The 24,503-nt window shown below is 40.7% G+C and overlaps 1 protein-coding gene across 1 annotated transcript in view; it reads right to left on the bottom strand.

Annotated features, from left to right (window-relative positions):
* Nucleotides 1-11,479: 11,479 nt before the first annotated feature.
* The window catches only part of IPMK (inositol polyphosphate multikinase), a gene marked incomplete at its 5' end in the record, with an annotated part of 35,303 nt that continues 22,279 nt past the window's right edge, over nucleotides 11,480-24,503 (bottom strand). The window contains 3 exons of the mRNA XM_026851767.1: nucleotides 11,480-13,258; nucleotides 14,272-14,353; nucleotides 22,806-22,978. Of these exons, the coding sequence (XP_026707568.1) occupies nucleotides 12,624-13,258; nucleotides 14,272-14,353; nucleotides 22,806-22,978 (890 nt within the window). The remainder of the gene's footprint in view (nucleotides 13,259-14,271; nucleotides 14,354-22,805; nucleotides 22,979-24,503) is intronic.

Below are 24,503 nucleotides of genomic sequence, written 5' to 3'. Positions count from 1 at the left end.
TCACGAGGCTGCACAGAGGATTTTTGGGGTCTTATTCCCATCCTTTTCTTGTTCAGAGCCAGCAGAGTTTCCTCCTGGAGGAACTGCCATTTCCCATATCCATCCCTTTATCTTCCAGAGGGTCTCTTTTTCAGTTATGTTATTTTGCAAGGTAGCCTAACGCTCACAGATTTTAATTTAAAAATACGCCCCTCTTACAGCCACACAACTGAGGGAATCATGGACTGATGGCCTTAAAACCCCATTTTTTAAGAAAAACACATCAATACTTGTAACACATTCCACTAAGCATATGCAACAGCTTCCCTTGGGAAAGTGCTCCTGCTTATCATCAGTAATTAATAATTAGTCCTAAGACTATTTACCAGGACACCACTGATATAAGAGCTCTATTACTCCTCAGCGTTTTGTGAAATAATCCCATTAATGTATAGAATGATTTCTCTAATACACATTTATAAAGCCAAGAGATATGCAGTAGTAAACCTGTCTTGGTCAGGTTTAATGCAGTGTTTCTCCCTCTTTATTGGGGCAGAGCAGCTCTCTTTATTGTCGGCAGTATCTCAGCTGCTACTGCCAAAGAAAATAGCTGTAGATCTCCAAACAGAGGAGAGAAATCCAGGGAGGTTTTTAGCAGTCACACCCCCACCACTCCCCCACTGTGACCTGCCTCTGGCACAAGTCACAGAGCATCTCCAGCTCTGGTCCTCCACAAAATACTCTCACAACTGACAGTCCAAAATTTTAATTTTACTTAACAAAGTCTCCACTTTAACCCAAACAGACTGGCAAGTGTTGTCACTCCGTCCCCAGGTAACTGAAGCATTGATGTGGCAGATCATTGGCAGATGAAGATATCACACAGCTCAAACACAAATGCACAGCATTTTCCGGAGGCTCCCGAAGTTTGCAGAGCCTGGCTCATGCTGTCTGCGTCCAAGTAAAGAAAGTAACAGAAAACAATCACCAACAGATGATCCCTGCATGGAACAAAAATCAAGTCTGATCAGCCTTTGATGATGAACAATGCCTTGAAATTATTTTTATTAAAATAAATGCAGGTCAAAAGCCCCGTGGGGAGCAGCCATCTCTACCACGACTTTCACGGGTCTTCATCCAGAGCTATTCCAGGGTTTATCCTCCCATGCTGGTGAGATATTAACACCCTCAGTAAGAATGGGGCCACAGCAGCGACAGAAAGCGTGGGGGGACCTGGGAGGCTGTGACAGGGATCTGCAGCTAAAGAAAATGCTAAAGATAATATCCGCCAAAAACCCCAATCATTCTCGATGCGTAAGAAAACTGTGTAGGATATTTGTTATGTTTAAGATAGATGGTGGTGCATAAACCAGAATTACTGCTATATGTTGCAGAAAGAATGTGCCAATGGTGGAATTAAACACTGTCTGTCAGTGGTGTGTTTCACTCTGGCTAAAGGCAAAGCAGGGAAAGAGTAAAATCCCTGAAGTAATGGAAGTGTCTCGGGAGGGTCACTAGAAACTCTGGAAGCAGATGAGTTGAGAGGCACAGTGCTGAAATAGGACCAGAATTCAGGATGTTCACCATGAACAAACAGGATACTCATCCTGAGGCATTGGAGAAATAGAACTAAAAAGACCAGCTCTGAGAAATGGGAAAAGTGCATGCCAAGCTGAGCTGTGGCCTATGGAGGCACTGGTGACACTTGTGCATCTGCCAGCACGGAGCTCAGCAGTGCCACAAACCAGCCTCCCCTGCTCACAAGACCCCAGCATCCCCACGGGGGGACACCCAAAGGCTCATTTCCCCTGGTCTGACCCCCTGCAAAGTGCTAACAGGAGGAAGGAAGCAGACAGAGAATAAATCAGCAGTGTGGCCTGATGGCGAATGCCACCGTCCCTGCTGGGCACCAGCGGCACATCCCAAACCAGCACCCAGCATCGCTCAGAGAAGCAGCTGGTTTGGCGAGATGCTGCAGACCCTTGTATCACCCTCCAAACTCCCAGCATACTTGGCAGTACTCTCGTAGTCGGGGTGCAGCGTGCAACTGGAAATGGCACTGCGCTCAATCAAAGGAACAAAAAGGTCTTTTCCAAACATATTCCAAGAGGAAAGCTCCTGCTGACATCCCTGAGAAAGGTGGACCCAAACATTCTTTGTTTAGTAAGGGCAACAAAAATGCAACAGCTCGAGTTTTCTGTAGCAAATGATAAAGCCACTTAAAGGGAGAACCTGCATTCAATTTTCCACTTTACCAAGAGTCACTTGGAACGTGCACAGCGGGCCCCATGGGGACAGCCAGCACCTGGAGCTTAAAGATAACATACATGCCCTTCTGCAGTTCCCAGGCTCTGTTTTAGCGTGAATAAATCAATTATTGCTATTACTAGCCCATTACGCTCATATACTTCACAAGCAACAAACCCTGATTTTTGTTAAACTTCTTGTATTTCAATACACTTTTATTTAAGGGAAAACTCCCAGTTCCCTGCAAGTACGTTCCTCCTCTTCTGACTTGTTCTCTCCCCTTACCCTTTCTTTTAACTCATTGTCTTGATTTCTATACTCTGGGAGCTACTTTCATTTAGACCCAACATAATTGAGGACTGAAAGTGGCACCTACCTTTCCTGATGGCAAAAGAAGTTTTGGATTATAAAGACCTTCTGATCCATTTTTCAGACTTGCCACGCTGGCTGCCCTGCTGACTGCTCCAACACACAGCATGGCTGCTTTCGTATTGGCAAGTACCAGGTGAGATGGAAGCTTTGAAAATGAAAAAGGGTCAGGGAAGAAGTGTAAATCAAGGGCGTACTCAGGGCTTCCAGGTCTTTGCTATTTTCCTAGAAGCACACCCGGTTTTACACATCAAATGATTTATCATTTTACTTCTCTAGACTGCTGCAAGTGGATGTCAGAAGATGAGCTGTGACAGAGCCTGGCTGATTATTGGCCCCTCCGAGGCACCACTGTGGCAGGAGAGAGACCTGGAGCCTCCTTGCTCCAGCTGTTGGGGTACCAGTGTTGAAAACAGACCCGAAAAGCTGCCAGGCAGGGGAAGAAGAAATCAGTTCAAGCTGATTAAATGCCAACATGTGGTTAGAGTCAGTGGGCTGCATTCTGTAAGAGCCCTGACTGAGATGATGCAGGGGAAGCGTAGCACTGAAGACTTGCTTTCCTCTGCCACTCCTTCCTTTTTTACAATCATCTTTCCCTCTGTACAATGAATTTGAAAAAAGGCCGCTGAACAAAACCTTGCCAGCCCTGGGAAGGAGCGTATTTTACATTCCCCAAGGACACCTCTCCTCCAGGGGCTGTATGAAGGTCTAACAAATAAAAATAAAGGCTTCACAGTTATATTACTCTCAGTGATGAGTAAACAAATGCTAAACTTATGCCGAATTTAGGAACTGTCATTTATATTAAAATTACTTATGTCAGATGCAAGATTTCAGAGAGATCAATCCAGGCTGCTGAAAACCTTCAGGTGGTTTCAGAATCACGTCCCACAAACCTGTGTGAGCTGCAGGACTTTAGACCCAAAAAAAAACAGTTACATGCATTTTGATTAGCTCTAAGTATAACTGTAATTTAATGAAAAGGGTGTGTATGGGCCATGATTTCGGTTTAATTTGTTTAACAACACAAAGCAAAGAGAAGCCCTTGTGCAAACTGCCCAGCTCTCAAGTCTGTTTATAATGCAGTACATTTTTCTAATTTGCAGTGACAATTACAAACTCATAAAAATACATCTGTTGACCCAGACAGATCGTAACTGTTGCTTTGATGGCCGGATTGCTCTTTTTTCCATCTTACTGCTTCCATCTTCCTCATACAGAGGACGAAAACAGTTTAACTGATAAAAGCAATGACAGGTCTCAGTTCATTTCAAAGCAATGGATTTAATACTCAAGTTTAGCAAAAATCAGATTTAAAAGCGAAGAAAGGAGGCAGGTTGAGGCCATGCTGTCTATGCAAGAACATAATTTTTCTTTACAAAGAAAGTTGCACAACACAGTATTAATAGTTTTTACTTAAGCCTGTGGCAACAACTGTAGTTCAACAGGTTGTCTGGACTTTCGCAACATGCTGAAGAGAGCAGTGTACTGCTGGAAGAGGGCGCTGGTAACCACCCCAGCTCCTACGATCCAGAGCATCAAATGGCACTTTACAGGTTAAAATTACTGTTTGGAGGTTTCCTCCCAGGTTTTAGCAGGAAAACAAAATAAAACAAACAAAAAAACCACACATACACCACCACCACCCCCAACCCCCCAACAAGCAGTAAAGAACTTGGAATAAAAGCTGGAAAGAGGACAGGGAGTCCCTGAGCTTGGTCTCTTGTGGCACAGGCAGAAGGACAAAGGAAGAAGATGCTCTGACCCCAGAGCTGGAGACAAGCCCTGGGTGACCTGAGCAGGGTCCCGGGAGAGGCATCATCCCTGGCTGAGACGGACCACAGTGACTTTAAACAGGGTAAGACCTAAGAAAAGGCCATGTGATCCTGCATGAGGGTCCATCCAGCTCCACTTTCCACCAATATTTTGAAAACCACAGAGTATTCAAGCTATAGGAGGACCACTGCATCTTACATAGCAGCTAACAGTTTTCTGCTCGGATTGAGGAGAAATCCAGTACAAATTCCCAACAGCTTTTGATTGCTACTGAACATGATGTGTTTCTGGAAATACCTCTTCTACCCACAAACTTAACATGAACAGGTACTGGAGAAGCCCAAGGCCCTAGGAATGGCTTTTTGTTGTGCGAAAAGGATGCCAACACGTCCTAGAGGAGACACTAGTCCAGTTGCAGACTCACAGTATTTGAGAACAAATGGTTTCATTGACCAAAGTCCAAGAAGCCCGTATTTTCTTTGTCGCTGTTCCTGGTTTGTTTCTGGCGTTTCTTTTAAAAAGTAATTTTGCAGAATTGGTAGTTTGGCACAGTATCTGTTTGATAGCTTCCCATCTGCTTGTCCAATTTATACCCACTAAATTTGCTAACAAAATCAAGTTTTTATTGCTAGCCACATTGTAAAGCTTATATAGCTGTGGGAAAATGGGCTGCACTCAATTTCTCCTTACGCTTCATCAACCAAAGTGTGCGCTGACACTGATGCTTTACTGCCAGCAGTGGGGACACATCCAGTGCAGCAGGCTGTAAATCAGCCCTCAGATGCACTGTACCGTACATAGGTAGATTGATTTGCTCTGCTGAGGGTCAAAATAAGTGTAGAGATGAGCAGAGGAAAATGTATATTTACTGCAGGTATTTTACAGTTCGTATACTAGATTACATTTATCCTCAAATCTTACAGTGACCTAATCTGCAAACCAAACTAAGTTACATTCAGTGGGATTCTATATTTGGGGATGGCCAGAAGGATGGAAAGTACAAAGATAGCAGAGCAGCAACAGGAGATGAAACGTGATATTAAAGGTAAGGCTCCTTAATGGCTCTCTAGCAATCCCATTCCCTTTCCACAGCCACAATCTGTCACTACTTCCACTATCCCTGGAAGAGGCACTTGCCTCTTCCAAAATGAGCCAAATCGAGGAAGTCAGGACAGCAGAAAATTAGTCATTTGTGTGTCAGGTTGGTTTCCAGTGAAACCCACTGGCTGCAGAAAGCCTCAGCTGAGCTGGAGAGGGTGGATCAGGAACAGATCACCCAGGGCGAGGCAAGAGTGGGATTGTAACGTTCAGCATCCCTCAGCCATTAGTCACACTCTGTGCAACAGAGGCATGGGAAAACAAAGCCAGTAGCTGTGCTAGCAAAGACTCACTTTGTGGTAAGAGAGTAGTAGGTTCAGTCTTCACACAGGGCTGTATCCAAATAGCCCAAACTCCACACCCACCCTGGATGGGATTCCCTTGCAGGGGATCTGCACAGCTCCCCTCTGCACCTCCCCCAGGGTAATTTTCTTTGTCTGAGTCAGTTTTCAGCCACATCAGCTCCCTGACCCACTTGACCATGCAGCCCATCAAACACCCACACCAGCACAAGGCAGGAGACAGCAGAGAGATGAGGTGACACCGGGCTGGGCGATACCCCACTGACAGGTGATGTGAGCAGGCCACAAAGGGGCATGGGTCCTCCTTCGCTCTACAAGGAAATGGGGTTTTCTTTAGAGGCTTCTTCAACACACAGCCACCATTCTGATTTTTTTAAACTTAAAACCCAATAAAAACTAGATCCTTACAAAACTATGCTTTTATTTTTCTGACCCCATTTTTAATCATTTCTTCAATTCTGGAGCACGGGCAGGAAGGCTGTGAAGACCCACAGGACAATGCTAAAACTACTGAACACATTTAGAAAGCTTTTGGTATACAAGCAAGACAACACACTTAAACAACACGAAAGAAAACCCAAAACACCAAAACCAAACAGATTTACAATGAAACTGGAAGGCTGTGCCTGCAGGCTTTCAGATTTAAGGACCCAGTCGTGGATGCAAAAGGGCTTGTAATCAACAACATACACAGCCTCTCTGGACCCGTTAAGTGTTTTCCAGGATGAGTTTAAAGGATTATGGAAATTTTAGATATGGATGTCCTGCATAAACAATTCATTCACTCAAATGTATGGTGTAAAATAAGACTGCTATGCTCTATATTCCAAAATAACTGCAGGCACTGTTCACAAGCATCCCTTAGCTGGAAACTACTATTAATTGGCACCAACTGTTCCAATATAATTAAAACCATGATGCTCCTCAGTTCATTAATTTAGTTTTCACATCTGCAAATCAATAACTCACGTCTACTTCAACACAGCAGTAAATTCTTTCATACGCAGGTCAGACTACATCCTCTTTCAGGACAACTCAGAGGATCCTGCTTTACAACCCAGAACGCAAATGGAAAGTGTTGGTTTTCCACATTTTCTCCCTGCCTTCCTTTCGCTGCCCAACCACTCACCCTCTTCTGACAGGACAAGGAGAAAACTTGTCAACTTTAACACCCTTAATGTGATTTTCACAGCTTTCAATCAAACATTAACGGTAGTCTTGAGGTTAAATTCTTCTGGAGTAAAATAGCCATTTCCTAGTTGCTCACCGAGGCCTGAACTGACCCAAACTTACGAATTTTTTTTTTTTTTTTCCTGTGTCTCCATTAAAGGGATGACTTGGTCTTTTCCAATCCTCTTTCCATTCAGAGAAGCACTTCCTAGTAAGGAGGAAGGTTTTAGGAAAAAGACTGGTGGGCAGCTATGGAGATCGAATACGTTGACCAACAATTCTCATGCAACATAGCAATGCAGACTTTAGTTCAAAAACCAAGTTCTGTTTGAGTTTCTTTTTTGTGTATGGAGTTGGATGTTTTTTCATTTTATAGAGATGACACTGTATCGAGGCAGGTATTTCCAACAAACAATAGCAATGGATGCCATGCCAAAAATAGGGTGGTACAGCAAAACTGGTAAATCCAAGGTAAACACGCATTATATAGCACACAGAAAACTGTAGAAAGAAAAAAGAATTAACCAGTGCAGGTACATTCAAGAAAACTTTCTAAACAGTCTTCCTGTATTAAAAAGAAACCAATTATACTTGCAAGTCACTTGCAGAAAATTTTAATAATTTGCCAAATATACAGCTATTAGAATTACCCTAAATATCACTTATAAGTTACAAAAGTTGGTAGATAGTGTAGTACAATGTTCTATAAAATAAACACATGTAATATTAACAATTCCCCCTGCAGTCCAATAATGGCAAAAAATAGCAAATGAAATTACAAACACATACAAATTAGAGAAGATCGAGTGATGGCTTTAGACACTTGGATCGAAGAAACTGAGACCACACTAGACTAGATACATTCATCCATCAAGCATAATTAATGTAGAATTTGATTTTAAAAACAATGAACACAACAACATCAGGTGCAATTTCACATGCTTTCATTTACCTTCCAGTACAATTCCCAGAGTATTAAAGTGCCTTTGTGCACTCTAGTTTCATTTATATTCAGGTGCAACACATAGTATTTGGAAGTTACTTCATAGGTCATTTTTTAATAAAATAACTATTTGAATTAATGTATATGATTCAAACTAATGTGGTTTTAAAGTACCTTTGTTCTATTTGCTGTCAAATATCATGTAACAAAAATTAAACTCCAAATACACAGGCCCCATCTCCACTAAACAAGACTGCAGTAAAAGATGCTTCTTGAAGTGTGTTTTCTGCTGTACAACCCTTAGCTCTTCTCATTTTCCCCCTTCAAACACTGCTCAAACAGTTACATCAGCCCCCTGGATGACAACCTTCTCTGCAGCTTTCATTTACAGATTGCTGTGAACAGGGAAAAGGGGCAGTGTTTGGCCTGTGGCTATGGAAAGGAATGTACTTCCCAGGTAACATCCTACCACGGTCTGTTGTAGCTCAATGAACAGGCACAGACGTTCTCCCTGAGATCCTTGGGGGCTCGCAGCCTTTGGACCTCATCCGTGGGGATTACCTGCGCCGCAGAACTGACCAGATGTCCTGCTCAGGGCTCCTGATGAACTCTCACTGCCTCCTGCTACGCTACCTTCTGAAACCCAAACCTCAGTGCTAACTGCGGTAAGAACAGGAAAATTTCATGCAGTTTGGCCATCACTCACCTTGCGCCCCCAAAATGTCCTGTTCAAAACACAGATAAAGAAGTTTCATAAAACCTACGGTCCAGTCTCCCATCAAAGCACGCTCCCTGCTGGCATCCCACTCCTCCTCTTTCATGAGAAAAAGCACAAGACAGAAATTGCATTTCCCACAGTATTTGAGGCATTTTGATGGTGTTTTTCAATACCTGCACTTTAACAGCATTTATGGGGTGTAAGGTTTTTAGGAAGTAAAAATTTTTAAAATTCCACAACGGTGCCACAGAAAATTACCGGTGGCAAGGGCTGAAGAAGACACTCAGGAAGGCTTACTTGGAGAGAAAAAAATTAGGAGAGAGGATGAACAACTAATCATAACTGTAAAGAGCAGAAGTGGATGTGAGCTTCTATCCTTCCACTGTCTTCCTACACATGACAGTACTTCACATCAGCAATTACCACCATCTGCAAATTCAGGCTGTAGCCACCCGGGCCCGACGTGGCCAGCACAGGCAATGCCTTCCCTTCACCACTGCTGCTGTCACTTGGGAAAAGGCCCATTTTAAATACCACATAATCCAGACTCAGACCAGCAGAAGCTCCTGCAGGTGAGGAAGCTTTACTGGGGCTCTAGAGGCATAATACACTAACATTACTTAAAATATCATGTGCACTGAAGTATTTCAAGAACGTATCAACTCTGTTAATCAAACTAAAGGGAATTAGTGATTTCCTAATCTACTGCATACTTTAAAACTTCTCCATGAAACTGTAGAGTTATGGAAAAGAACAGACTACGCATTACAGCAGAAAACAATAGAGAACAGTACAAGTGTCAGTTTAGTTCATAAAACGATTTAAAATATTTTAAACATTTCATAATGGTATAATTTCTAATGTAATTTATGCAATAAATTCTACCCATATCCAAAAATACCATATATGTAAATGCTTTTTTATAAAACTTTATACAATTCAAGCTCTCATTAAGTAAGCCTATACACAATTCTCACAATCACCTTGGCAGAAAGTCTTCAGAAAAGTATATTCTCAGAGAGTACACGAATGGCCACACTTCCATGAATCTTCCCTTTAGACAACTGATCCCGCTAAATCAAACTCTTATTGCTTAAAGTCAAACCAGGCAGGTTTCACCCCCAGCAGCACTCGGACACACCACACCAGCCCGGGGAAGGGACCTGCGTTCAGTCTGATCGGGCAGAAATGCCTACAAGCCCAGTTACCCTTGCCATAAAGATTCCCACGTAACTGTCACCTGTCCTGCACGCTTCGTGCGGGCGACACTGGGAAGGAGGAAGGGAGAGGGGTGGCAATGAATACGTTTAGGGACCAGTGTCTCCCTCTTCATCTTCTCACTAATTCTGTAATCTGTTTAATGATTTCTGTGAATACAATCTGATCAGATACAAGACACTAGAAACACCGAATCTAAAATGCGCAAGAACAACGTGAATAGGACACCTCTGCAGGCTTAAATTCACAGTTGGTACTATGCCAAAACACCTCTACAGCAAGCTTTATTTACACAACTTCCAATCAAAAATACTGTTATCTCTCAAGCTACATTTTAAATTAACAGAAATACATCCATAATATGTACTGGTAAAAAACAGATAAAATTATTTTATTTTATTTTTTTATTAAAAATATTCTGACAGTTTAACAATATTCCAGGTGCATTACAAACACTGCCATAGTCAACACAACAATCAATACTTAAAGAGCATTCAAACACTGAAGACATATATCTTAAAGCAGAGACAGGAGAAGGCGCTTATACTAAGAGCATACAGATCATTTTCCAATAACTGACTTCTTTGAGGCAGATGTTTGACTTCTCCGGCACAAAATGGATTAAAATCCAGAAGAGATGAATTACAAAGGACAAAAATTCTTATATATAAATGTTTCTCCCCATATTTTCTATGAAACATTGTGAATTTATCATATGAGGTCACTATCCCCCTAGACTACTCTAGTGTTGACTATTTATGGGATAGAACAAAATCATAACAGAGAAATCAGTGTCAAAGTAAACAAAACCACAAACTCTTTCTAGAATATGGCTTAAATTAGTTCACAGAGAGTTGGGAATATATTAACTATATGGTGCAATGGAAATACCAAGGAGAAAAAATACTTTTCCTCCTGATACTTTTTCCTCAGCCTTCACCATAATTTGCATAAAATTTTCAACAAAATGATACTGCCCCTCCTGCAAGTGTTTTTTTCCCAAGCTTCAAAAATAACTGTTACTAACAGAATGGTTTCATTCTTGAGTCTATTGGCCAATATTAGCTCTAAAGTTTAAACAATGTAGTTCTACACATAATACCCTGTTCCTCCCAATTAAGCCAGGTTCTCAAATAAGAGCTAAAATTTCAGCTTCACTTAAAACAGCGCATATTTGCTTGAAAAAGTATTTCTCTCTGATATAGGGAACAGATGTCAAATCAAGAACTTGCAGAGACGTGTACACAAGTTGAGTGCATAGTGCAGAACATCACACAGAGAGCGCAGCAAGGCCACAGTGTCACATTAAGTCCACACATAAAAGATGTATGCTTCCAATGACCACATCCATTCTAAAAAGTTTTACTTCTGGGGCTTGCTTAAAGCATTAAAATCTTGCTCTACGGATGGTAAGACTCCTCCATCCCAACTTCTCGTATAGGTGACTAGGTATGCATGGTAGGACAGCCACGTACACAGCATACAGAAGAGACACACCAAAGATGCCTTGGATACATCACCCTGCTCTCAAATAATTCCGTATGAAAGCTTGAATTTTTCCTGTGAAAAAGGATGTGGGACAACTTTCAAGTTACACAGCTTGCCTGTGTGTCATTAAAAAAAAAAAAAAAAAAAAAAAAAAAAAAAAAAAAAAAAAAAAAAAAAAAAAAGAGCCGGGTTTAGCCCAGGGTAAGAGCCACAACTCCACTGCAGCAAATGGAGGCACATCTGGCTGCTCCAGGGCTGAACTTGATCTTGGCAGTGAAGGGTCCTTCACCTGTATTGCTCCTCGTTTCCAGTTGGTGCTCCCCAGCAGTGGGAACATGAAACGCTTGTTGCAAAAACACAAGCGGCCGACAGCTAGAGGAAATCTCTGTATGCCCACTCAAAACGCTTTGTTTCCCCATTCAATTAGTTTGCTTTTAAAAGCCATGTTTTTGGAGAAGGGCCATCAGAACAAAGGAGTGAGGCATTTGCCTTAGTCACAACATCAGACACTCCATTAACAGACTGAACCTCCTAAACCAAATTAGTTCCTGGAACATCTCGCATTTGTATTCTTTCACTCTTTCTTAGCAACAAACAGTTTCCCTAGCAGTTGTGCAGTGTAAGCTTGTTACAATATTTTACTCCAGCATTTTCTTAGCACCCCAGCACAAATCATGTTGTAGCTCGCCTGTGGTGAGCATCGGCCTTGGACAGGGGAAGTGCCCACACCGGGGCTGAAAAAACAGCAACATCCTCCCTCCCGTGACACTGACAAGCACTTTTTGATACACTGGCTTCCAGGTTAGACTACTGACTCCAAAGGGGATTTCAAAGTGGGGTTAACTCCAGTTATTTAAATACAGTAAACACAAGGGGGCAGTACTGAGGACATCAATCCTGCACCTTAAGAGAGTTTTCAGTCCATTTTCTAAAAACCTGTTAATGTAGATACGGCTCAGTGTCAAGGCTAAGTGGGCAAATGTTATCTACGCTAAAGTCGTTACGGGAACTAACATAACCCCTGCTTATTTTACAACTGTACTCCTTGGACTTCAGCCAACCATATACATTTCGTTCTACTAATATACCTATCCTGCTTAATCTCAAATATCTTCATCCTTTCACACTCCTTAATTAACTATCAATTATTTTCCTGAGTGAGATTATAAAAAGTTAAACCCTTCTACCAAAAGTACAAAGACAAATAAAATATAGAACAATACAAACCCAGTTATACAGCATTACAAGTGCAGAAATTCTTCATGTTGTTGCTCTTCTTTATCATTGGCCCCCAGTAAAAAACATAGCAAAGAATTTAGTTATCCAAAATATTTTGAAGTACTGTGATTAAATTCTTCAGACCATAAATGTAGCCCTCATCCTTCGTGTTGCTAGGAAACACATGAGCAAAATCTATCATTCGGACTTCCACATTTGCACTCTCCTTGATCTCTGCTGGCATGTGGCAGAAAACTTTTTCCAGTTGGGGTATAACGTTTCCGTTCAGATGCTCCTGTGTAATGCACGTGCTGCTTTTCCACACGTTGCCTTGCTCCAAGTTTTCAACTTTTAATGAGAGTTGACTGTGGTGCCTCTTCGAGTATGCCTTTTTGTGAAGTGCATAAAATTTGGACAAACCTTTACTTACAGAGGCCTCAATTTTTCCATTCTCTGTAGAATTTATTACATGAATATTATTATTATACTCCAGTATGTCTCCGCTTGATAACAGCCCTTTGGGCACTCCTCTCTTCTCTGCCAAGGTGACATCACTCAACCGCACAGTTGTTGCCTGACATGAACCTTCATAAACAAACAGTAATGAGCTCGCATAAAAGTTGAGTTGCTTCTGGCCCTCAAACCACGCCAAAATCTTTTCAATCTTCTGAATGCTGGCAGCTATCGCATCTTTTCTCAAGCAGTACCCATTGTGGAAAAACTTTGAGATGCCTGCAAGAAACAGACACATTTTGGGATTATTCTCACCTCAGAAAAAGAAACAAACATTTTTAATTTCTTTTGGGATGATAGTGGTTCATGGTTTGAAGAAACAGAATTCACATAGTTTCCTTTCAGACAATTACTAACTAAAAAGTCAATCAAGGAACTCGGATACCTTCAGTCACCTCACCTGTATAAAGCCTGCTATGTAATACTACAGATTGGGTTTGGATTGTAAATAAAATTAACTAATCAATGTATCGATCAAACAGTAGACAACGCAGCTCCTGGCCCCCAGGTCATTTTAGAGACTATCTGGACAGTCTGGGGCAGGGGCCCATTCAATTCTCCAGAGACAAACAAGCTCAAGCAGCTCTTTATCATGAGTGACAGAGCTGACAAGGGAGTGCCAGCTCTGGAGAGGGGTGTGTATCTGCATGTGTCCTTCTGTCCCTCAGTGCAGGACAGATAAACAGATGGCAACTAATAACTAGTTTGAAATAGTTATCACCAAACAGCTGTATGATGGTAGTTTATTTATTTTTCATGTAGAACAACGTATTGATTGACTTCAACCAAGAAGGCCTCTTAAACTGAAAGAGGCATTTACAGTAGCTTTCTAATACAAAAGACAGGATATAGTCACAGAATACCACTAGAGATAAGTGTATATACATGTATTATAAAAACATTTAATACTTCTAGAAGTTCTCAATTTCATTATAGTCTTAAAGTTGCAAAGAAACTGAATTCTATCACTATCAGCCCCTTAATAGTAGTAAAAGATGCATGATGGAGAAATTCCTATGGACTACACTGCTGTTAAAGCCAACTGCAAACTTAATTTAGGATGAACAGGTAGTTCAAATGATACAGGAAACGGCTAAAGACCCATCTGGCAAGAGGAGAAAAAAGGACTTTTAAAAAGAGGAACACAGAGACTACCTTTTCCATACAGTTCCATACGTTTATAAATGAAAAATATCCCAGAACACCAAATTCTGACACACAAATTCCCTTACCATCCTTTACTGTTTCCTTTGTCAAGCTCCTTCCATAGTGCTGGTTTTGCGTCTCATAGCTGTCAGAAGAGACATGGTAAACCTGCAAGAAACAAAGAGGTAACTCTGTATTTATTTCAAGCAACCAATATTTCTGCAGAGCTAGGAGACACCTTACAGACAGGCTACAAAACTCGGTACCATTTAGCTCTGGCGTAGGTTTAAGGTAGTTGCAGCGGTCGGCACTGCCCTCTAGTGCTCTGATCTGCAAAATCCTCCCCCTTCCACCTCGGGGGTCTAAACTACAGCCTTCCTGCATTAGAAAAACATCATCATGTTGGCAAAAAGCAACACATCCATTACGGGAAAACATGTGATATGGCACCTGCCTTGCAAACCGATGCTAAGGCTTGAAACTGCCATACCCGTACCCATGTTACTCTGCATATTAAATCAGTAAGACATAACAGTAACAAGCTCAGAAATTCAGTGCAATTATTTTGCAGTTCTTAAAACTATAAAAATAAGCACAGCAGCAAAACAGTAAGAAATACTATGATGTGACCAGGAAGGCCCAGCTTTATGAGACCCATCTGAAACTATAATTGTTGGCACAAATGAGGTTACACTAAGTAAGTGATAGTGGCCGGATGAAAGCTCAGTTCCAGCTGATAGTGGTACATCAGCTCTTGCCTGAAAGGGAGGCAACTCATATGGGTACAGTTTTGCCCATATCAGGAATTGTACAAGCTTAACAACTTAATTCAAAAAAGTTTTACATAGAGACACGTTTTCTCTCTTAACTGAAATAATTTCCATAGCAGAAATGTGCCAGCCAGCCAGGCCCAACTATGATTTGTTTACGAGAGTGTAGACAATTCTTATTTGCAGAAATAATGGTGTTACCAAGCAGGCAGTTGTCTCTGGCAGAGACTCTGTGCTTGGCACTTGTTCAGACCACCCAGCCCTGCAGCACCCATCCTGGCTGCAGCACTCTGCCCTCCCTTCACCCGCCATGAAAAGAGAGGATCCCACAGAAAGCAAGTCAGGGCACACTGGTGAGACACCTGCCCCCGATCCTTCCCCTTTGGGGTCTTTTTCTTGTCTACAGAAAAAGCCCAGGACAGTGAAACATCAGTGCATAAAAAGGAGTGGTACCTGAACAATAAAAAAAGAAGAAACCCCTGTTTTCATTGGAGCCTGACACCCCAAAACCTCTCCCCCCCTCCAAACCACAACAAGCTCAATATGGAAACACAGATCTGTAACTCCTGCTTTGCAAAGCAGCTGGGAAAAGTCTCAAATAGCTCTTATTCTGACAAAAAGATAGAAATAATTAAATTCTGGGTCCCATCAGTTTCCACATGCTATGATCTAAGCCATCAACCATGAACTGAAGAGGTAGTAAATAATTCTGGTTATTGTAAAGAAATAACAGTTTTAAGCCTGAATGTTTAAACTCACTTGGTAGCAGAGACACTTCCCATTGCTAGGATTCCTATTTCCACTGTTACGATACTTAAACTGAGGTCCTGATAGCTTCAAGTTGCAGAAGAGCAGAGCAGAGGCAAGTTATTCTAAAACAGTATCTGACAAGTGTGATTTTGGTTTCACAAAAATAATCATTTTCGCCACTTCTTTCTTTCCAAAGCACATAAAAGAGGTACTGCCTACAACATATGAACCTGAAGATTACTTACGTAAATCCTTCAGGTACCAAAGTTATTTTCAAAAGCACAACAAAAGTTTCAAAATCTTTCTAAATTTAAAGAGCAACAAGCCAAAGATAAATAAAGCAAGAATTAAAAAAAATATATTGCTTTGGAAGAGGGTCAAGAGTCTGATGACCACATCCAAGTTTTCACAAGCTGTATCTTCATTTTAATAACATTAAGTGTTCTTATTTAGTCAGTCCAGGGGCAGCTTCCTCCATACACCAGCACCGCAGCCCACTCCTGAACAAACAATCCTGTTTACCAGAATCTTATCTCTTCCCTGTAAGAGCTAACAGTTTTTGCGACATGGGCACTTGCTCAAAAATTCTGATTAAGATCTGCAAGCTCATTTTGTTTTCAGAAGAAATACTGGAGCAGCACATAAGCCCCCTGTGCTTCTGAGCTGGGTTTCCTGCGAAGTCACCCTACCTCTTCTCATAATTTGCACAAAACCATTCCCCCTCAAATGTTTTTTGAGTTTAAAAATACCCAGGCAGACGTGCATGCTTTGCACTAACAGTGCGTTTTTAGCTGTACAAAACGGTCAGTGACAAACTACCAAGTCCCACACACATACCAACCGCTTAATGTATATATTTAACTATCTTGTGAACATGCAAAGACTCCCTTGGTTATCAACAGTCTTGGCTGCAGACAATAGCATTAAAGGGCAACATACATAGGTAATCACAAAAGTATTCTCCATGTTAGCCAGAGAGCTGTCTCTTAATGCTGCTTCAAACCTTTTCTCAGCTGCAAGGAGGTGACTATTTGAACTGTTCCTGGAAAACCTCAACCAAATCCAAATATATTAAGCCCCATACTGAAAGCAGAGGAACAGAAAACCAAGCTCAAAAGAGTTCCTGCCTCACCCTCAGCCACCCGCCCAAAACACAGGGATGACTGTGCTGTAGTAGCAGATTAAAATCAACTTCTTAGTCTATGGGCCTCTCGCTTTACCGTGCTTTTGTTCATGCTGTCACCACTGCTCATCTGCTACTAACCCTTCCCAGAAGGGTATTTGCCTTTGAACCAAGCTTTTTCTGTATCCCTGTTGTTGCAGCTGTCTGTACTAGCCCGTTTCTGTCAAAACGATGACAAGTCAAATAAGTCAAATCTGTAACCTTAACAACGGCCAAGAAATTATTAGAGAGGAAAATCTCATTTCTTGTCCACCTGCCACAGCTTGTTACGTGTCTGCTCTGTTTTCACAAGGAGTTTCACTGTATAGTGCAAGACAAAGAAAAATCCTTATATGATCTGCAAAACATTGCCTTCAAGAAAACTCCTGCTTCATCAGTGATTTTTAGACATTCTTAATACACAAGATCCAAGCTGGTTTGGGTGACAGTGTGGAGGCTCCTCCTTGTGCCTACAAGCACCTCCTGTTCCGTGAGGTTTCTACATAAACAGAACTGGAATCCAGCATGCTAACAGGTTCAGTTTTTTAACTAGTAGTAGTGGGGACTCTGTATAGGCAGCACATCAGAAAAACAGATGATTAACTGTTGAGGTAAATTATCTTCTGACATTCGCAACCTACACTTGGCTTTTGTTTCCCCATAAGGTGTTAAGTTATTGCTGCTTGCATACACACACATATTTTTGTGGCCTTTTTTCCATTATGGTTGGTTCATCTAGCCACCTTGGACTGAGGGAAACCTTGAACTAAAATAAAAAGTAGGTCTAGTGTGGTCTGGAGCAAGTACAACCCTTGCAAGATTTCCAAGCTGTGTATCTCACTGCTGAAGCCTGTAGCTTTAGGACATTAAGCTGAAGACTGAAGAAAACAAATATCAGATGTTATGTAATGTTATTTACGGTAATTCAGTACTGACTTCCATGGTGAGGCAGAAAAATACACACACTGTTCAAATACTTATTTGTGACAACTCCCTACGTCCCAGAAAGTATAATCTAAACACATATTAATTAAAACTAGCCTGTTTGGTGGAGATGCTGCTAGCACAAATAAAAATCTCTATTAAGTAACTTGCAGAGTTCTTTCACATCTGCAAAAAAACATTAACTAATCCACAGCACTGAAACTGGGGGAAAAAGTGTGTTTTGAGCATGCTCGTACAATGCTCCAAGCAAGGACACGGAGGTGAGAGACACACAGGCTGACACCAACGTATCCAGACTTCAAGGGGCCGAGCTGTACACCCCTCATACTTTTTCCATAAATATACTTAACGGTCACCCCTATTTTACATTCATACAGGTAAGAGCAAGCAACTGTTTAAATATAGCGCAGAGTTTTCTGTTTATAGCAAGGCACCCCTGCACTCGTAACTGGCACCTGAAGGTCAGGACCTGCTGCCAAAACCCGAGCCAAGCTGACAGCGGGTGGAAGGAGGCGGCACCCCAGATAACCCAAGGACCCCCAACATCAGCACCAGTCCCCCACCTGCACTGGGGGCAGCTCCAGAGCCAGGCTGAGACCCACACCCACACCTGGGCACATTCTGCCTGGACTTTACGACTGTCCCAGTATAAATACAGAGGTTTTCTTCATGCCTGAAGAACCCAGGTTTCTCTGCACTCCCGTGATCTCTCAGGGACTGATCCTGCCACAGTGGAAGACTACATTTTAACAAGTCTTTTGGATTCTTTTGGAAAATGAAGTATACCAAGAATTTGAGGAAAAAATAGTGGAGACACTTTTTAAAATACATTCTCTTATTTGACACTACTGCTTTATAGTAATGCCATAGCACTATTACTGCTGCTGAGAGCATGCACATTTATCTAAATCCATTTATCTAAATGCACATCGCCACCCCCCTTCCTTTTTTTTTTTAAAAACAAAAACAACTTATGTTGTTGCTAGACCACAAGTGATGACAGTACACACATCCCTGCTTGCTGCTGACTTGAAAATTCAGCACAGGGAGGATGCACCCCTGCTCTCCCGTTTCTAAGACTATACTTCCATGTTATTCTATCTGGTTTGCTCCTTGGTTTTTCTGGTATTTGACAGAGTGCTTTATATGATTAAGTATACCACCAAACGCTCTAACAATCAATAAAGTTTTAGTAAGTTCCTTACATAAATAAATTGTATAATGAAATTATGTTGAAATTAATTCAGTGAAAAAGCAGGCTAATAATCTCCTAAATAAAAGACACAACGACATAGCAGTTAAACCATGAACCATTTCAAAAATGGCTTAATACATAATTTTGGACTACCAGAACTTCCCTGCAGCACCTCATTAGAATTAATTTTCTTTCATGCCTCCTTTTTATATATAAAAGGGGGGGAGGAAATCTCATCCATCATCAATTTATTCCTAACATACAGGAAAACTTATCAGCCATAAGGCCACCAGTGGACCAGCTGTCATATACATGAGTCTTTCATGTAAGGAAGAAGAGATGATAAAAAATACCAGGGTACTGCTCTGCTAGAACTCGCCCAAGAGGATGACAGAGGAATCTCTGAACTCTACAAATGAAGTATTTCTGAGACATAACCTTCAATCCCCCCAGCTGATACCAGACCCTGAGGAGCTGCTGTGCTCAGTTGAACAGCACGGACTTGGCTCCGTCAGACTGAGAAAGAGATGAGCCAAACTCAACTGCAAGAACCAGGGAGTGAAAGTGGAAAGAGAGAAAAACAGAGGTGACACAGAGGCAACAAAGCCAGCACTGAGGAACCAAGCAGAGCCTTGGTTTACTGCTCATTTCAACCACTGCAGACATCTATTTCCAGACTGGAGGTGGGGGCAGGAATTGCTTGTTTGGAGGGTGGGTTTTTTCCCAGGGCTTTTGGTTGGGTTTTTTTAGTTTTTTAGGTTTTCTTTTGTCTTCCTGTTTTCTTAAACATCAAAGCTTGAATTAGACTTATAAATGAAAAAAAAAAAAACAAAACAGTTCTGGTCATTTTTTTACTGTGGAAGAATATGAACATCAGATGCAGGACTTAATAGCTTTATTATTCCTCCCTTCTTAAATCTTGTTGTTAACACATCAGAGCTTTTGACAATTACCACAATACTAGTAAGGGTTCAAAAAGAACTCATATAACAGACTCAGCTATAGTCAGTTTTAAAATATCTTCCAGGAACATATGCTGTAGATCAGGAAATTCACTTGTAAAAACAGCTTTGATGAGGTATCCGCATTATTGCATGCAATAGTTCATAGGCACAAACAGTAAGTGATGGATTATACTGGTAAAGTTATGTAATCACCAGTTTGTGCTTTAAAAACACATTTCAGAAATATTATAGACTATGTGATACTGCAATCAGGATGTTCTGGAAGATAAAGAAAACCTGCAGAAATCAGGAATTGTGGATTCTGAATGGATTATGAATCCGAAATGAGATCACAACCCACACATTCTGTTCGCATTCAACAGCATACAGAATATTCTATTTTTAATACTGCAAAGATGTTACTTATATATTTATATGTCTACTACTGAAACCATATTGCAACTTGTACTTTTGCTACTGGAACCATACCTTAGTTTTCCCACTTATATTTCAACTCTCACTATTTTCATAACAAATCAACGTCCTCATCTGTTAAAGAAAGGAACCTCTCCACTAAGCATGAAATGGGGTTTTTAACCAATGCTATTGAAAAGACTATTTTCTAGATGTGTTTCCATGCATTTAGTGTCTATTCAGTAGATTAATATAGTTTAGCACATGTCAAATACCAGAACTAGGTACATAAATCAAAGTTCTGCCAGATAGGAGACTCGCTTCTTTTAATAACAAACCACACGTATTTTATATATAAAACAGCTGACTGCTTATTTACCAGTGCATTAAAAAAAAGCTGTTATCAGTGGCTTTTAGTGTAAAAACTCACCATAAATAAACCTTGGGGTAAAACCCCCCACCTATAACACATTCTTGCTTGTATCTCTTCATGACAGCTTCTATGATGCGTGCGTTAAAAAACCCCAGATAACTCCATTTTCTATTTTTCCTGGCCCTCTTTCTTGCTCTTCTAAAATAGAAAATAAGCAAACCCACCACCACGTTAAAAATAACACTGAAAGGAGAAATTAAAACCCAAACCCTCTACTTCCTGAATTGTGTTATACCAACTTTTGTCCAGCAAACACTAACAACCTTTAGCCAGCATGTCAGCTGTTACAGGCAGCAAATGCCCATACAGGAGAGTGTTTCATATTATGGCCAGAATCCTGCAGAAATAAAGCAAGCTAACAGGCAGAGAGCAGCCTCTAATCAAGAGGCTCCAAGCGGAGCAGAGAAAATGCCTTGTGAATTTAGTCTTTGCTAAGTGTTGCATGAGGGGAGAAGGAACCTTTCGCAATTCTTTTTGGAAAATAACTTCCAACATGCAATTTGGTACCAAAGGCAGAAAACAAATCTCATCTAGTTAAACACCAGATAGGAAACTGCAATGCTTGGGGGAACCATCATTATACCTACAGTCTGAACTAGGGAATCGAAAGAATTTCTGCAACAGGATAAAGATACCAATAAATGACAATGTTAGAAACAACAGTCACAAGCAAAAATGCTGTGGAAGCAAGCATTCATTTCTTTTGCACTGTCATGAAACAAAGGATGTGAAGCGCATTTTTCTACATATGAGATAAGAAAGGTTATGTAACGACATAAGCCAAATCCAAAGCTATAATCTCCAGCCTTTCTTCTCGTTCTAAACTGTTTGACTGGTTTTTGACTCAACTCCCACGTTCTCTCTCACAGGCTTACATAATTACCACTCATGACCACTATAATTTATAGCTGTAGAAGCTTATCTCAGGACAGAGTTAAGGCTGTGAGCCTGGGCGATTAAGTACAAAACATTACAGAGATATTAGAATTATTTCAAACAATGGTGCAATCTGTGTACCATTGCTGTCTAACAGCAAAGGGGAAGTTTATCAAAGTCTTCAGCCATTTATGCTTGTTGATGCCGAGCTTGAGAAGTCCTCGCTCCGTGCATGTGAGAAGGAAAACAAAAATCTCACATCAAACCAAAAATTATTCCTGCACCAATCATAGCAGAAAAAAGTACTTTAAATGCATTGCATCAGGAATTCCTTACTGACATGAACACATTCATGTTACTGATCCATAAATGTTCTGTGCAGCTTTTCTTTACATTGACATTTTAGAGTAGCCAATACACAAGCACTGTATCTTCATCTTTCTCCTCAGCCAAGATTAGGAAATGTAACAGAGTTAGTACAGACATCTGCAGGGCTTTATCCATCTCAAACTAACCTTCAACTGACAGTTGTTCCTCAAGAGTATAAGCAAAGCGGTTTTCTTCTGTTGAAAAGCTTTTTTGAATGAAGAAAGTAAGCAGCTATTTATAGCTACATGCACCACCTTGGAGAGATAACTTACTCTTTCCAAAATAGAAGAAAAAAAAAAAAAAAAATCCCACAAAAACTGTATTTATTTTTTGAAAAATCAAGATGAAAAATTTGGAGAGGATACAGCTCGTTTTACAAATCTCTGATATAAACCTAAAAGTCAAAAAAACACTTTGATAATTTGAAATATCTGCTACATGAGAAGAATTAATCACAACTACATTCAGTTTTAATAACTATGGTCTGTCCAACTCCTTTCCTGTACACATATACAAAATCCAGGTTGCCCATAGATTCCCAGAAGGTACACAGCCAAGTTGAACATTTCTTGTGAACAAGAGCAGGGTTTTGGAATATATTTCACACAACAGTTGATACCAGCACTACCAACATACTCGGGTAATGCTTCATTCATGTAAAGTCGAGAGGATTGCCATTTGGTAGAAAAACTAGCTGCTGTATCTGCTGTGGGACAATAGGCCAGAGCATAAGCTGAATTTGAAAACAAAACAAGTTCTTACCCTCATGCCCAGTACCAAAAAGCCAATCTCTTCCATCAGCGGGTATTTGCTGACCTGCTGCTGTATCTTCTCAGCTGAAGCATACGGATCATAACTTTTCTGACCTATTTTTACATCCATTATGCAAGGCTTATTAAACTTACGGGTCACATCTTCCAGTTTTAGATACGTATCTGTTAAAAAGACAAAACTTTCATAAACAGTGGGTCAAAGCAAAATAATTATATAGTTTTTGCTAAGCTTCTGTGGAGGAAGGAGAATAATTTAAGGCTTAATATCACACGTGTGCTTTAAGAGTCAAATTTGTCTCAAACTAAATCATGATCATTGATACCCACAAATTCTGTTGGCATTAAATTCTAAATGCCTTATTGTTTAGAAAATTGTATACAATTATGTGTGCTAACCTAGCACTCAAATTCAAATTATTGCCCAGATGAAATTCAAGAGTAGCTTTTATTAAGGAATTAATGTACTTCAAATAGCATTAATAAGCACTACAAATGCAGGTTACTACATGGCTGGTTTTGCAATGGAGATGTGTGAAAGGGTTAGAGTTAAAAGAGCAATTTTTCCTTGTGCCATTTAAAAAATTAAATTAACATTTCAGAGTCCTACCCTACCAGGGCCAAAATGCATCTTATTTTTCTTCTTTTTATCCCACTCCCATCTGCAGTCATTTCTCACAGCACACCTTTTGGGGAAAACACTCCTCAAACCCTACTCTGCCTTTCATCCATTTCCAAAGTCCCTTTGGGAGGATGGGTGGGTGGACCAAAAATCCCCAAGCCCTTGGAGTGCCTGAAGATTTAAAGTAGTATCTAAAACCTGGTCAAACTGGTTTATGCTTCTCTCTAGTGAGGCTAAGAGACTATTACCAACACGATCTACAGCAAAGATTGCCAGAACACAGGAAAACAAACTCCAGTAACTGTTTGACTTGCAGACAGCTCTGCTTGGAGGAAGTTTGCACAGCTCTCCCACCCTTGCCAGGGTACGATATGCACCCAGACAACACAGAGCAATAGCACAGGTCTCATTCTTCACCTCAGCTTCTGCAAATCTACTAGTTATCAGCCACAAACTTCACATTAAAGTCTGTTTTTCTTCCATGTACAGCCTATTCCATGAGTGTACGTCTTTGGCTTTAAAGCATTCTGAATACACAAAACCCATTATTATTCCCCATTCTTGCAGCATGATCTAAAATGGGATTGCCAAAGAAAGCAAAAACAGTTGAAGTTTAAAAAGAGAGATGAGGGACAAAGTACCTTGTTTTGGTAGCTGTACAGACAGGTAACAAGCAATGGAAAGGACTTTTATTACTTTAATAAGTCCTACTTAGAGCTTCAATTTTTACACCATCATGATCAAACGTCCCAAATTCCCAAAGTACTTATGTATCAATCTGAAATAGAGTTGACTTAAATCCTTAGAAGCCTGCTTTACGTGTAAGTGGGACCAAACATACTGTTAATGTAGAGTCATTCTCAGGAAAGCTTGTCAAATCAATACACTATTCTAAAAAAATCCAGTCTTCTACTAACTCACTGTATCATCTTACAGCACTTTTCAATGCCCTGTGGACTACAGAATCAATTTTAGCTACAGCAAAAAGAGTTTCATTATAGACTAGCTCACCCATAGACCAGGTTTGTTAACTACATCTGCAGGGATATCCAAGCTAATAATAACTCA

This window comes from Athene cunicularia (genome assembly GCF_003259725.1).
Source record: "Athene cunicularia isolate RWA chromosome 6 unlocalized genomic scaffold, athCun1 chr6_part2, whole genome shotgun sequence".
Classification (NCBI taxonomy): Eukaryota; Metazoa; Chordata; class Aves; order Strigiformes; family Strigidae; genus Athene; species Athene cunicularia.
This window is presented reverse-complemented; position numbering and strand designations above follow the sequence as displayed.